The sequence below is a fragment of the Furipterus horrens genome, unplaced genomic scaffold, assembly GCF_987537825.1.
Source record: "Furipterus horrens unplaced genomic scaffold, mFurHor1.1.pri manual_scaffold_5, whole genome shotgun sequence".
NCBI lineage: Eukaryota > Metazoa > Chordata > Mammalia > Chiroptera > Furipteridae > Furipterus > Furipterus horrens.
In genome coordinates this window covers 75,678,853-75,693,336 of record NW_028327175.1, presented here as the reverse complement: position 1 = coordinate 75,693,336, position 14,484 = coordinate 75,678,853, and the positions used below count along the sequence as shown (strand labels likewise).

Below are 14,484 nucleotides of genomic sequence, written 5' to 3'. Positions count from 1 at the left end.
TAAACAGACTTAAAAAGTAGCACCCTTTCTGTAGAAAAATATTTGTCTGTTTTTTAAATGTATTAGAATTTCAAGGCCTTGGGGCAGACATTATGAAAAGAAAAAGTAATCAATCTTCATACCTGCTTTTAGAGACCCATATGCTGCTTTTATTTCTAACTATTTATTATTGGTCAGTGAGTGATTGTATTCTCAGTCCATTTCAATTAGCTTTATAGTTTGTGAATATCTTAGATTGTAGCAAAACGTTGACTGTCAAACCAAGGTTTTGGTGTTCCTCTGCTTGTTCATCATCTTCTATGTTTTCATGAGTTTTAACAGGAAATTGAGAGAGTCAAGTCTCAGGGTCCCTAGCCAGCCATAATATAAAATGGAATTGTCAACTTTATATATATACACACACACACACACACACACACATATGTACATATATATATACACACATATATATATGTATACTAGGTGTTATTTCATCTAAGTCAATGTAAGGTTGAAACAGTAATTTAGAAATTAATACTTATCATTCCTAATGTCATATAATAAACAGAAGTGTTAAGAGTAGGGAAAATATTGTGGGAAAGGTAGAGCCACTAATTGGACCCCTCCCAAAGACCTTTATATTTCCCTGAAAAATCAGGCAAATGCAAGCCTGTGAATAATTTATTTATAATAGCAAACACCAGGTATGATTATTTTATATTGCTACCTAGACACAATTGTTCCAAAACTAGTTACAACTACAAGCCAAAGAAACTGAAACATAAAATTATCTAATTTATCATATTGAAGGCATCTCCAATTTCCTAAGAAACTTTTGCTTATTTAAATAATGTATTATATATTCTACTCAGTCTTTTGGGTAAAACATCCTCTCTAAAAATATCCCAGGTTACAGACAAGCTGAAACATGCTTCTGGATAATCAGAGAATTAGTCAATCTATATCTTGAAAAAGTCAAAGTTAACAAAATAGAACTCAGATGGAACACAGGCAAAAATATACAAACACTTTTCACAACTAATCAGTACTTAAACAGAAAAGCATCTCAGAGGGGAGTTCAGGAACTCATCTTTGAAATCTAGTAATGAGTATTAGTTCATAAATGGACTACGCTGTTAATACCCAGATAGATCTAGACTAGAATAGCTTTTTTTTTAGGAGTTTCTAGTACTGTAAGTTTAAAAATCCCTTAGTATACAAAAATTCCTGAACTAGCTTTAAAAGGAAAGGACATTTCAGCTGCTCTCAGAATAACAGAACCTGTGGAGGGTCCACAGTGTCAAATCCTAGTCAAATCATGTATTCTATTCTTATCTGGAATTCCTTTGGAACAATTTTGAAATGCAGCCCACCATTTGAGAGGAAAACTCTCAATCTTCCTGACTTCATACATTTATTTTTCTACTAACTAATAATGTGAAGACATTCCTATACTCGTTTTCTAGTACATGACAAGATTTGAACTGAAACCATTACAGTCCATGAGCACCAAGCACAGATCTTACACAAGTTCTCACTGCTACCACTTCTCCATCTCCCTCAAGCACAAGGCACGTTCCATCTCGGCCTTTGTAACTCTCTCATCAGACTCCAGTTTCTCATATTAGAAGCAACTTGGCTCAAGTTGTGAAATATCAGTTCAGTCATTGAGCTACAACTGTTTCTACCAAGTCTGCATTATAATAATACTGCCAAAATCTGAATGGTTAGAATTATTTTTTCCTAGAAATTTCATTTCCAATCAATAAAAGTAAGGCTGTGAACTTGGCTTCTTCACTTAAAACTTATCTTTAAACAACTGGCAGAGATATTAGATACTTCCCTAGATACATTCTGACTTGGTATAAAAATACATTGAAGACATGGTGACCAGTGACAAAATGATCTAAAGCCTTGAATCCCATCGATAATTACTGCCAGAAGAACTGTTTGTGATAGCAATACTAAAAAAATAAAAAATGTAGAATCATCATATATTCTAAGTCAACAGCAAAATCTTATGTGTAAAGACTGATCTGATAAGGATCAATTCATTTGGATATTTGGGGGTATCTTTTGAACTCAGTCATTTTGAAGCATCTCCAAGAATGCACTCTCGACAAAGTTAATTCTATAAGAATTCTATGATGCTGAGATGTAATCTAAAATTTTTCAGATCTCATGGTATGAAACTCGAAAATGTCACTTGAGTAGTTGTCCAAATGCTGAGGAAACTCAAAGCTCTACTGAATTATTATTTTATTGATTTTTACTTGTAGTAGTACTTAGTGTATTAGGAAGTCTTCTGGCATCCAACCTCCAAATGTTAGGTGAAAGAATTTACACTAAAATACCATATTTTCTGGGAAGAATATTACCACATTTTAACATAGACGATGAACAATGTTCTATGCATATCTTGTGTCTGAAGTTTAATAGTCTCTTTAGTCAATAATTAAATGATGCATTTCAACAAATATTTATTGAAGTTACTATGTTGAATATAATACCATAGGCATGGTGGTGGGAATAAATAAAAGAAATAAGTTTCTACCCTCAAAGAGTTTGTAACCTAGTGGGTTAACTTCAAATAATTTTACCAGCATCAATTCCCAGTCATATGATTGAGCCATTTTGAACCTGATTTAGAGAAAAATTTTGGACTAAAGCTTTGGGCATCTTGAGAGAAGGGTGTTTTATTTTATTTTGCACATGGGAAGCTTATGAATTGCGGTGGCCAATGGGTAAACTACAGTAGATAGTCTCCAAAGATGAACTGCCTTTATTCCCTCTGCTTCCTGTATATATTCTTCACATCAAGTAATGGAGGGTAATTCCCCTCCGCCTGAATCTTGGCCGACCTTCGTTACTTGCTTGACTATCAGAATGTAGTAGAAATGACCTTCTAGGACTTCTGAGGCTAGGTACTAAGAAGCCTTGCCGTTTCCACCCAGGTAACTTTCTCAGAGTTCTGCTTCAGGCAGATGAATCAAGCATAGATAAATTGAAGACAAAAGCCTCAGAAGCCATCGCAATAGTTCAAGCAAAACATCAAGGATGGCTTAAAACCAGAAGGTAATAGGGACAGAGGAGACGATGAATGCCAGAGATGGTTAAAGATAAAATCCAAAAGACTCCAGTTGATGAAATTTAAGGAATAAAAAAAGGTAGTCAAAGAAGGTTCTGGGGTTTCAGAACCTAGAGAATGAAAAAGGAGTAATGCTATTATTAATCAAGATCTGGATCTAAAAGGAAAGCACAAATGAAAAAAAAAAAAAAAGGAAATGAAATTAGAGGTGCTGGGAGACCATTCATGGAGAACCATTCAATAAATAAATGGCAATGGGGATACCGAGAGCCTTTTCTGGAATAAAGTATTACTTTTTATACCCATTTGATGTTCTGCAGTCACCCAAATCTTGAAAACACAAATTTCCTTTATGTCTACACATAGTAAGTGGTTTCTCCATTTAATCCCTTCTTTTTCTGACTAAAAAAGATGTAGAATCCCTTACCAATAATTACCTTATTAAATATTAAAAGCACTTAAAGGTAAATTCATAATAGTGGTCTGAATACATTTTTCTCAAACTAAATGAGTTTCTACTTGAAAAAAAATAAAATTTCAAGCTTCCCTGCAGGTGCTACAGTGGCAACATTCATTTCCGCTCTGCCTGAACAGATGGAACACTGAAGACGAGACTCTCTTTACCTGTCACAGACTTCAGTGTCCTCCAAGTCCCAAATCCAATAGGTCTTTGTATCGAGGGGTTTTTTTGTTTTGTTTTTTAACAGTTTCCCCAAGCAATCATGATGTAGAGATAAACAAATATCTTTCATACATTTAAGGCTAGACAATTTATGACTTGTTCAGGGTGCCATTCTTTTAACTCCTAATTGTATCTGCTTTCTATACATACACTATATAGCTCAAGTAAGATTGTGAATTAAATTAGTGTCCTACATCAATCACTATAGATTATGGGCTACTTTTTAAATACAAACTAAGTTACGTTAGATTATGGCTATAACTAATTTTGCCAAAAGCATGCTCCAATTCATTTACATGTATTATTTAAACAGTATGGATTTAGAGTTATTTTCTCAACCTTTATACATTATCACCTCCTTAAAGAGACTTTTTAGAAACTTTTCCTAATCATTCTCCATATGATTTTAACACTACACATAAAAGGTGTCTGTTATGTACTAGTATATACTGGACCTGTGTATTATATATTAAAAAAAGTGTTTTTCAAAACCCCAAGAACCTCTTTGGGAAGGACATCTTCCCACTGAGAACGCATGTTTTATTTAGATTAATAATTATGTGTTTAAAAAAAGTAATTATGTGCTTAAATAAGAATTATACTTATAATGAAAATAATGCTAAACCTTAGAGCATGATAAAATATGATGAAATATGAAAAAACCTCATGGCCACACTTCTGACACTTCCCATTTTGAAGACTGAGAAGTACAGACAATTATTTAACTTTCAGTACCTACTAAACAAGACCAGTATCATTTTCCCATTCTTTACTTATTTTACTGAGAGATCAGTAACTGAGATAATTAGTGGCTAACAATTAAAACATAGATTTTAAAACTAAAAATATAAATAGTTCTATTCATGAGGCTCTAAAAGTACAAAATGGATAAAAATTTTAAAAAGGATGATAATCATAAGTATTCCCAATTCACCAATAGAAATAGTAACATTGACATTTGTTAGAAAAGAACTGTGAAGAAATAATATTCAGATAAAGAACACAATTTAGATATAACTATTTAAAAGGAAATATCAAAAAGTGACCATTTTACTATAGCCTCAAAAATTCTATTCACGTTTATCCTCAATATTGAAGTTCAAAACCATATTTCTTCCTAATATGCCCATAGATCCTAAGTTTCTGCTGGCAAAGGTAAGGACAGTAGGAAGAAGAGAAACCACAGGGTACATTTCTTTCTCTGACCCATTATAGTCTCATCCCCGATCTCATCTCATTCATCCTAACATGCACCTACAGGAAGACTAACAGAGTGAGGATGAAATGTAAATTACTTATGGCGAGCATTAAATCATTCTTACAGTCAGCAAAAAGCAAATATCTTTCTCCATCAAAATAAAGAAATGGAAACAAGTTAATAGATAAGAGGATTATGCCTAAAACCAAACAGATTTAAAGCAAGTTTATTAGGGACACAATAATTAAGGAAGAGCCATATAAACCCAAATGCATCAAAACATTACCTATTTTAAGACAAAAAAAAATTTCTAATTTTATAGCTGATTTTTCTTACAGTATCATTATTCTTTGCATCTGAAAGCATTTAAGACTTCATCAAAACTTCAAACTTAAGACCTAAACTTTCTTTTCAAGTTAATCCCATCTTTTACTGGCCAAAAGAAAAAAATGTAGGATTTCTTTAGTATTATATGATACTTTAGTATTACTAAAGAATACTTTTCTTATTCTAAGGTGTGAGCTATATATGTCTCTACTTACTGAAGAAAGTCAGCTAAGGCTTCAGTCTATTCTTAGCTGAAATCTCAACTTACTAGTAACTGTAAATTTTCTGTATTACTTTCATTTCATTTATATTTAAATAAAGTATACCCATTAAAATCATGAATTATTCTTTACAATTATTTATCTGATAATTTGCAAGAGATGATATTAAATCTCTCAATTTAAATAGTAAAATGTTCTATTACAAAAATATATTGCATGTCTGGATTTGCTGGGTACTGACGGATGGGTATGTGGTCATTAAAGACAGATGACTTGGTTATATAATTGCCAGTAAAAACACAAAGCATTTCTTTATAAATCAGAGGCAGCCCAGCACAATGACAATTTATGTAGAAACTTACCTCCTAATAATAGTTTCTTTCTTAATTTAAAAAATGGTGATTAATCAAAATAAACAGAAGGTGAATTAAGAAAACATAATATAAGCAGTATTAGAAATACAAGGTAATTTTTATCATAAAGCTACATACTTACCACCCCATACCAAATATGTGTTAAATGTTAGCACTGAACATGACAGTCATGAGAGAAAAGCCATTTCTTCAAAAAAAATTTTTAAATGAATTAAGTTGATTAAATAAAATACTACCTCAAAATATAAGCTGACTAGAGAAAAGAATCATGAAAACCAAAAAAGTAAAGCCGAGAAAGCAGTAGAAGTATATGAGAAATGTATTTACCTTGGCTCCGCACCCAGCTTTATTATCTTTTTTTGTGGCAGAGAACTTTGTGATTTTTGTTTCAAATCCTATAGAAATGAACAGAAGTTTTTATTTTACTTTTAAAACAGGTTAAAAATGATCAATGTATTAATAACTCAAAAAAATCTTGAAAAGGGCAAAATGGGATTCAAAAGTCCCTTCCAGGTACATACTGACCATCAAAGTTCAAAATAAATAATTCTGTGTGTATGCATGTATACGAGGTCTGTCCAGAAACTTTAAAGCCATGTAGTATGAAAAAGAGACATTTATTGAAGAAGATACAAGATATGAGAAACATTGTACACAGGACAATGCCGCTTCAGTCCTCTTCAAAGTAGGCACCTTGGAACCTCACACAGTTCTCCCAATCGCCATTAGCTGCCCCATCATATTTTCCTTAATCGCATTGAGGGTTTGAAATCTCGTCCCTTTCAAAGGTGATTTAATTTTGGGAAAAGCAAGAAGTCACAGGGCACCAAATCTGGGCTGTAGGGGGGCTGAGTCACCTGGGTGATTTGATATTTCACCAAAAAACTCTGCATGAGACGTGATGCATGAGCAGGAGTATTATCTTGATGAAACTGCCAACCACCAGGTGCCCATAGCTGCAGGCTTCTGAATCATCCAAATAGTTGCCATGGAGGAATGTTCAAGTTTTAATGCAAAATGTGATGCAGGTTTGTTGCTCTATTTGCTCAGTCATTTTGAATATGAGGGCCACAGAGTACACGTGCTCACTCAGTGGCGTCTACCATCCCCACTGACTGGTACAGAGAAGTTGTCATTGTTCATGCACGCACATTCCAGTCCACTCTCTTTGGCTGCCAGGTTACATTGATGTTGCCCAAACCATTCTCATTATATTAACAATGGATGGATTTTTTTCCGGACTGACCTCGTATGTATATATTTAGATGTCAAGTACTAGTGTATGCAACAGGAACTAGAGTACATATGGGTGGTTCCAATTAGTAACCAAATAAATCTAGTTTCAGGAAAAATTTTGCAAAAACGTTTTACTACTTTCCTTTTGTATCCTGTTTCATATTCTTAAGAAATGTTTGTCTATTTACTGGATTTACTTTAATATGAAAACGTGTAATCACGATTTGATTATAAGCATCAGTATATGAAAACAGCTGATTTCACACGTGTAAATTTAAATTACATATAAAATGTCAAAGTCTATCATTCACAGTAGATTCTAATGACACATGAATTACAATTTTAAAAAGTATCTGAGTGCCCAAGTGAAAGTATGAAGAGGGTGGCAATCAAACATTTGTTCAACTGTTCTTCTACTGCAGAAGAGCAGTTTCTTCCTTTTAGAGTATGTTCTATTAGCTCATCAGATTCTATTAACAGCACTAGACAAGGTAGATATTATCATCACATTTTACAGATAGATCAATGAGGGCTCTCAGATGTTACAACTTTTTCAAGCCCACGCAACCAGGTTCAGAGGTTGAGGCTAACAGCTAGTCTCCTCAATCCTCAATCATTTCCCTACTGTTACGCATGTCTCAGCACTGCCCATAGCACTTATGGACTTATCCTGAAACCAGAAGACAATTTAGGATTATTCAAATGGAATTTTGGCAAGGACAGACTTAGGATTTACAAAAGTTCAATAATGTACAAAAAATAATTATTTTTCAATGTCTTTTCACTAAGCCTCTTACCCCCTTTTTGGATCTGAGAACAAAAGAATCACACATTTTTATAATGAATATAAAAGATATCAACTAACCATTTCTAGGAGCGTATCATAAGAGTAAGATTCGTACGAGTGTTTGTCTTTCAAAAGAAGAAGTAGTGCAGAATATCCAATTATCGTCTTCAAATTCATTAATGAATGAAAGAGTCTGTGAATGAAAAAGTTTACTAGACTGAGAATTAAAGAAATCGGTATTATAATATTTTCACTTTCTTTGATAATGTTCAAAACTACCATTATCTTCACCCTGTATTCACAAAGTGAAACCGAGAGTGAACCTATAATGAATTTTCTCTTTTTTGCCCCCAACTAAGTATTTGGAAAAAAAAAAAGGCAGGGAGGTGTAAATCAAAAGATAACACTGATAAGAATTCATTTAAAATACAATAACTTTCTGGACATGCCTGAAACACATAAATTTATTCAAATTACTTATACTTTCTATTAATATTGTATCGAATAGTAAGGCTATCCAGCATGTTTCCTGCAACAGCTTTTTGAAGCAATGATTTGATATTTCACCTTAGAAAAATCTCTAACAGGCATTGAAACAACAAAAGAAGACATGGGATTAACTCTCACTCACAAAAAAATTCAATTCAATCACTATGCACATTTCAAAGAACTCAAATTCCTGCAGAATTCAAATAGATATTTTGTTAAATTTAGTTTCAAGTTCTTGTTCAAAAAACTAGAAAAAAGAAAAATTTTCACAGATCTGGAAAATGAAATTGTCTTTGTCCCTTTAACTTATCTCTGCCACTGAACTTGTAAACTGTATTCAAACTGTAAATTTTATGTATTAACTATTTTTATGTATTAACTGTATTTTTATGTCTGAGGAACCAAATGATGTTTATAAATCAACTTATTCAAAATCAATTCTTGAATATAATCTCGATATACTACTAGCTATTGCTGAAGCACTACATATGGGAAAAAAGTCTTGCTTGAAGTTTCTTTTCAAGTTCAGTTTTTATTGCTTTAAGGCTTTATTGAGCAGGTATCCCTAAGTAATGAAAAAATTTGTAGAGAAACTTGGCTAATAATGTTTTCAATCAACTATCAGATTCAATCTATTATTTTTATAGAGTGATTATATTATCTTCCCAAACACAAGAAGCTAATATTTGGATCTGTGCATGAAATACATTTTTGTTGGCATTCAACAACAGCAAAAAGATAAAGTAAAAGAGTTAGAAATAACTTACTTTTGCAGAGCATTAAGATTACCTTCAAAGATGTTAAGTGATCATGGTAAAAGTTGTTAATCAAATACATTTACATAGTAAATCTGTAATTATAGCATTAAAATCTTCTAGATTTGACTTCAGGCCATCATGCAGCTAAATTTCTCATTCTATTCAAATGTTACCTAGATGATAAGTATTCTCACCAGACTAAAAGAATGCAATTCAATTATGAAAGCAAGTCCCTCAATCTAAGTTTATTTTTATGATCTATATGGCTATCTTTATTAGGCTGTCTGAAACTGCAAAATAAAAGTCATGTTCTAGATCAGCTAAAACATTACCTGCATTACAGTGTATTCAAGTGTCCAAATTAAAGGAGTGAATGCCAAGAATCAATGTTCATATCCTGAAGGCATACATGCAGTGTTTTTTGTACTTAAAATTTTTTTTTCTCTTTAAATTTATTGGGGTGACGATGACTAATAAAATCATATAGATTTCAGGTGTACAATTTTATAATACATCAGCCATATACTATGACACTGTACCCACCATGCAAATCAAACCTCACACCTGTCAGAATGACTATTATCAGCAAGTCAAGTAATAACAAGTGTTGGAGACGTTGTTGAGAAAAAGGATCCCTCATTCACTGCTGGTGGGAATGTAGACTGATACAGCCACTACAAGTATGGAGATAGCTCATAAAATTAAGAATAGAGTTACCATATGATACAGCAGCCCCTCTTCTGGGTATCTACCTGAAAATTTTGAAAACATTCATTCGCAAAGATATATGCACCCCTATGTTCACTGCAGCATTATTCATGGGGGTCCAGGCATAGAAATGTGCAGTTTTCTAATGAAATGAGCAGCAAAGACTAGCACAGAATTCCTCAAACAGTTTCTCAGGATGTATAAAGTTTTATTTAAAACTAAAGAATACTAAACATAGTAAATAAGTTTGGGAAACATTGGACACAACAAAATTTTAAATATTTCAACATTTAATATCAATGTGGGACTTCTCAGAGCCTCCAATTTCCTAACATATCCTTATCTAATTATTATGGAACAGTTCATGGAACCAATGAGGAATCAGTTTTCTAGTTGATATCGTTACTGCTGTTTCAAGATGTTATCTTGCTTGTCATACTAAGTTTGAGTTACATGTTAGGGCCCCTCACACTTTACCCTTTGCTCATTTTTTCTCCACCTATCTTATCACAACTTGACAAATTCTAAATCTTTCTGTAACTGACCTCATTACCATTTCTTCTCTTCAACGGTCCCTTTATCCACTTTTAAGCTGAACAGCTATTACAAGTACTCTTCCAGTCTAATTCATTTTTTTTAATTAAAAAAAAAAAAAATTATTTATTTATTTTTATGTTATTTCATTTTATTTATCTGTTTTTAGAGAGAGGGGAAAGGAGAAAGAGAGGGAGAGAAACATCAATGTGTGGTTGCCTCTTACACATCCCCAACTGGGGACCTGGCATGCAACCTAGTCATGTGCCCTGACTAGGAATTGAACCAGCGACACTTGGCAGTCTAATTCATTTTTTATGCCATGAACAGGATTAACCTCCAAATACGCCATGATGTAGCTATCTCTCCAGTTTAAAATTACAGAAACATTCAATCTACTGTTGAGAACGTGCTTCTTAAAAGTCACCCTTAAATGGCAGAAGAGAAAGCTAAAAGAAGTTGTCATACCTGAACTGGTGACTTGCAGACTTCTTTCATACAGCACAAAATTAAGTAGGATACGATTTATTCTGTTCTGAGTTTCTATTTCTAGCAGCCAAATGCCATCCCTTACCTCATAGACTTTGTCATGGGGATAAATCTGCTAACATCTGAATAAAACAGTAGTCAACAATCCAAAAACAGGAGGACATCAAGGGCTAGCTGCCTCTGTTTATAATTACCTTATTTTGAAAATGTAAAACTTAAAATATCTGTGATAATGACCTGATAATTGTTTATGACTTCCCAATGAAGTGTGAAGTACTCACAAAGCACATTTACAAATGTCAAGTACAATCTGAGAATTATGTTATTTTTTTCTTTAACATGCAATTTTATTCAGGGATGTTTTTATAAGCTAAAAGTATACCAAGATCCAGGACGGCAGAGGAATAAGTGGAAGCTACACTAACCCAGGACCAATCTGGAATTACAGCTAAATTGTATAGATATCATCCTGAATAATCAACTGAACACTAGCTGGAGAGAAGCCTTATCACCAAGGACAGACAGAAGAAGCCACTTCACCATAGTGAGACTGGTAGGGAATACAGAGGAGATGCGAGAGGGCTGGCTGGGCTCCCATGGATGACAACTAAAGTGCTGAAGGAATATTTCAGGCAGCCAAAGGGTTCTCCCTGAGAAGTGTGGGGTCTAAACCCCAAGATGGTCTCCCCAGCCTACAGCATGAGAGCCAGAACCAGCAAACATTCCCTTGCGAAGAGCAGCAGGGTTTCTGTCTGCCAGGGAAGGATCGCTAGAGATGTAGAGAGCCTCTTAAAGAGTCAATGCACAAAATTTATTTGCAGCCATTTACCCTGGGTTACGGCAGAGGGAGGGCAGAGTGAACTACAGATGAATGAGGAGAGCATGGGGCTGGTGGCTCAGGGGAAAGAACTGAGGAAGCAGCTACCAGGATCCCTGTGCTGAGTCATTCCCCATGATGCAGAAGCCATCTTTCTCATGTAGAACACTCCTCTCCAAGTGACATCAGCCTGAGGGGCAGCAATAGCTACACCCACAGGAATCACTCTGCCCCACACTGTGGAGCTGAAACTGGGCTGCTGATTACAGCTTGATTAGATTAACAACAGATCAGTTCAACATCTAAGGCAAAAAATACAAAGCAGCTGTCAAAATGGGAACACAAATAAACACACCGCAAATGAAAGAACAAGAGAATTCTCCAGAACTAGATGAAATGGAGGCAAGGAATTAATCAGAAAGAGAGTTCAGAGTAATGACTATAAGGATACTCCACAGCATGAAAAAAGACATAGAAATCATTTAAAAAAAAAAAAAAAGTCAGAAATAACAAATGCAATATCTGAAATAAATAACACACTGGAAGAAATAAACAATAGGTTAGATGAAGCAGAGGATAGAAACACTGTTATGGAAGAAAAGGTATAAAAAAACACCCAGACAGAGCAGCAAAAAGAAAAAAGCGTTTTAAAAACTGAGGAGAGCTTAAGAAACATTTTGGACAACATGAAATGTAACAACATTCACATCATGGGAATACCAGAAGATGAGGGTGAGTTAGGGACCGAGAACCTATATGAAGAAATAATGAATGAAAACTTCCCTGATCTAGTAAAGGAAAAAGTCATACGAGTCTCGGAAACTTAGAGTCCCAAGAAGTTGGATCCAAAGAGTTTTACACCCACCGAGACAATCATAATTAAAATGACAAGGCTTAAAGACAAGGAGAGAATCCTAAAAGCCACAAGGGAAAAACAGGTAGTTATCTACAAGGAAGCACCAATTAGATGGGCATCTGATTACTCAACAGAAACATTTCAGGAAAGAAGGGAGTGGTATGAAATATTCAAGGTAATGAAAAGCAAGGACCTCCAACCAAGGCTACTTTATCCAGCAAGGCTATCATTTAAAATCAAAGGGGAAATCAGAAGCTTCCCAGACAAGAAAAGCTAAAGGAGTCTGTTAACACCAAACCAATACTGCAATACATATTAAAGGGCTTGTTATAAGAAGAAGAAAAATAGAAAGAAAAAAAAGGGGGAAACAGTCTAACAATAAAATGGCACTCCACACATCCTTATCAATAATCACCTTAAATGTAAATGGCTTAAATGCTCCAACCAAAGACATAAGGTAGCTGAATAGATAAGAAAACAGGGCGCATATATATGCTGCCTCCAAGAGACCCAATTCAGATGAAAAGATTCACACAGACTAAAAAGTAAAGGGTTGGAAAAAGATATCTCATGTAAATGGAAAAGAAAAAAAGCTGGGGTAGCAGTTCTTTTAACTGACGAAACAGACTTTAAAATCAAGGCTATAGTAGAGACAATGAAGGACAATACATAATGGTAAAGGGAACAATCCAACAAGAGGATATAAGCCCAGTAAACATTTATACACCCAACATGGGAGCACCTAAAAATGTAAAGCAAATCTAGAAGGACATAAAAAGAGATCCATAGAAATATAGTCATAGTTGGGGATTTTAACACCCCATTGACTTCAATGACCAGATCTTCCAGGAAGAAATATAAAATGAGATAGCAGCCTTAAATGACACACTAGATCAAATGGATTTAATTGATATCTTCAGAGCATTTCATCCCAAAGCAGAATATACATACTTTTCAAGTGCACATGGGATGTTTTATAGGATAGACCACAAGAAAAAAAGAGAAAGGATCCAAATAAATAAAATCAGAAGTGAAAGAAGAGAATTACCAACTGACATCAAAGAAATACAAAGGATTTTAAGAAAATATTATGAACAACTATATGTCAACAAATTGGACAAATTGGAGGCAATGTATAAATTCCTCAAAACATACAATCTTCCAAAAATAAATCAGAAAGATTCAGAGAATCTGAATAGACAGATTATACCAAAGGAAATTGAAGCAGTAATCAAAAAACTCCCAACAAACAAATGACCTGGACCGGATGTCTTCACAGGTTAATTTTACCAAACATTCTGAGAAGAACTAACACCTCTCCTTCTCAAACCATTTCATAAAATTCAACAGGAGGGAAGGCTTCCAAACTCATTTTATTAGGCAAGTATTATACTAATTAAAAAAAACAGATAAAGACACTACAAAGAAGTAAAATTACAGGCCAATATCCCTGATGAACAGATGCCACAATCCTCAACAAAATATTAGCAAACCGAATATAGCAATGCATCAAAAAGATCATACACCATGATCAAGTGGGATATATTCCGGGAGTGAAAGGTTGGTACAACATTCGCAAATCAATAAATGTAATTCACCACATAAACAAAATGATGGATAAAAATATGATCATATCAATAGATGCAGAAAAAGTATTTGATAAAATCCAGCATCAGTTTATAATAAAAACTCTCAGCAAAGTGGGAACGGAGGGAAAATACCTAAACAAAGGCCATATCTGACAAACCCACTGTGAACATCAGACTCAATGGGTAAAAACTACAAGCATTCCCATTAAGATTGGGAACAAGACAGGGATGTTTGTTTTCACCTGTCTTATTCAGCACAGTACTGGAAGTTCTAGCCATCACAACCACACAAGAAAAAGAGATAAAAGGTATCCAAATTGGAAAGGAAGAATACTGTCTTTATTTGCAGATG

At 34.1% G+C, this 14,484-nt stretch overlaps 1 protein-coding gene across 1 annotated transcript in view; it reads right to left on the bottom strand.

Moving 5' to 3' along the window:
• The window catches only part of MAN2A1 (mannosidase alpha class 2A member 1), a 165,600-nt gene that overhangs the window by 66,112 nt on the left and 85,004 nt on the right, over window positions 1–14,484 (bottom strand). The window contains exons 11-12 of the mRNA XM_090276551.1: window positions 7,971–8,085; window positions 6,197–6,264 (exon numbers count right to left, since the gene is read on the bottom strand). Coding sequence (XP_090132677.1) covers window positions 6,197–6,264; window positions 7,971–8,085 — 183 coding nt within the window. The remainder of the gene's footprint in view (window positions 1–6,196; window positions 6,265–7,970; window positions 8,086–14,484) is intronic.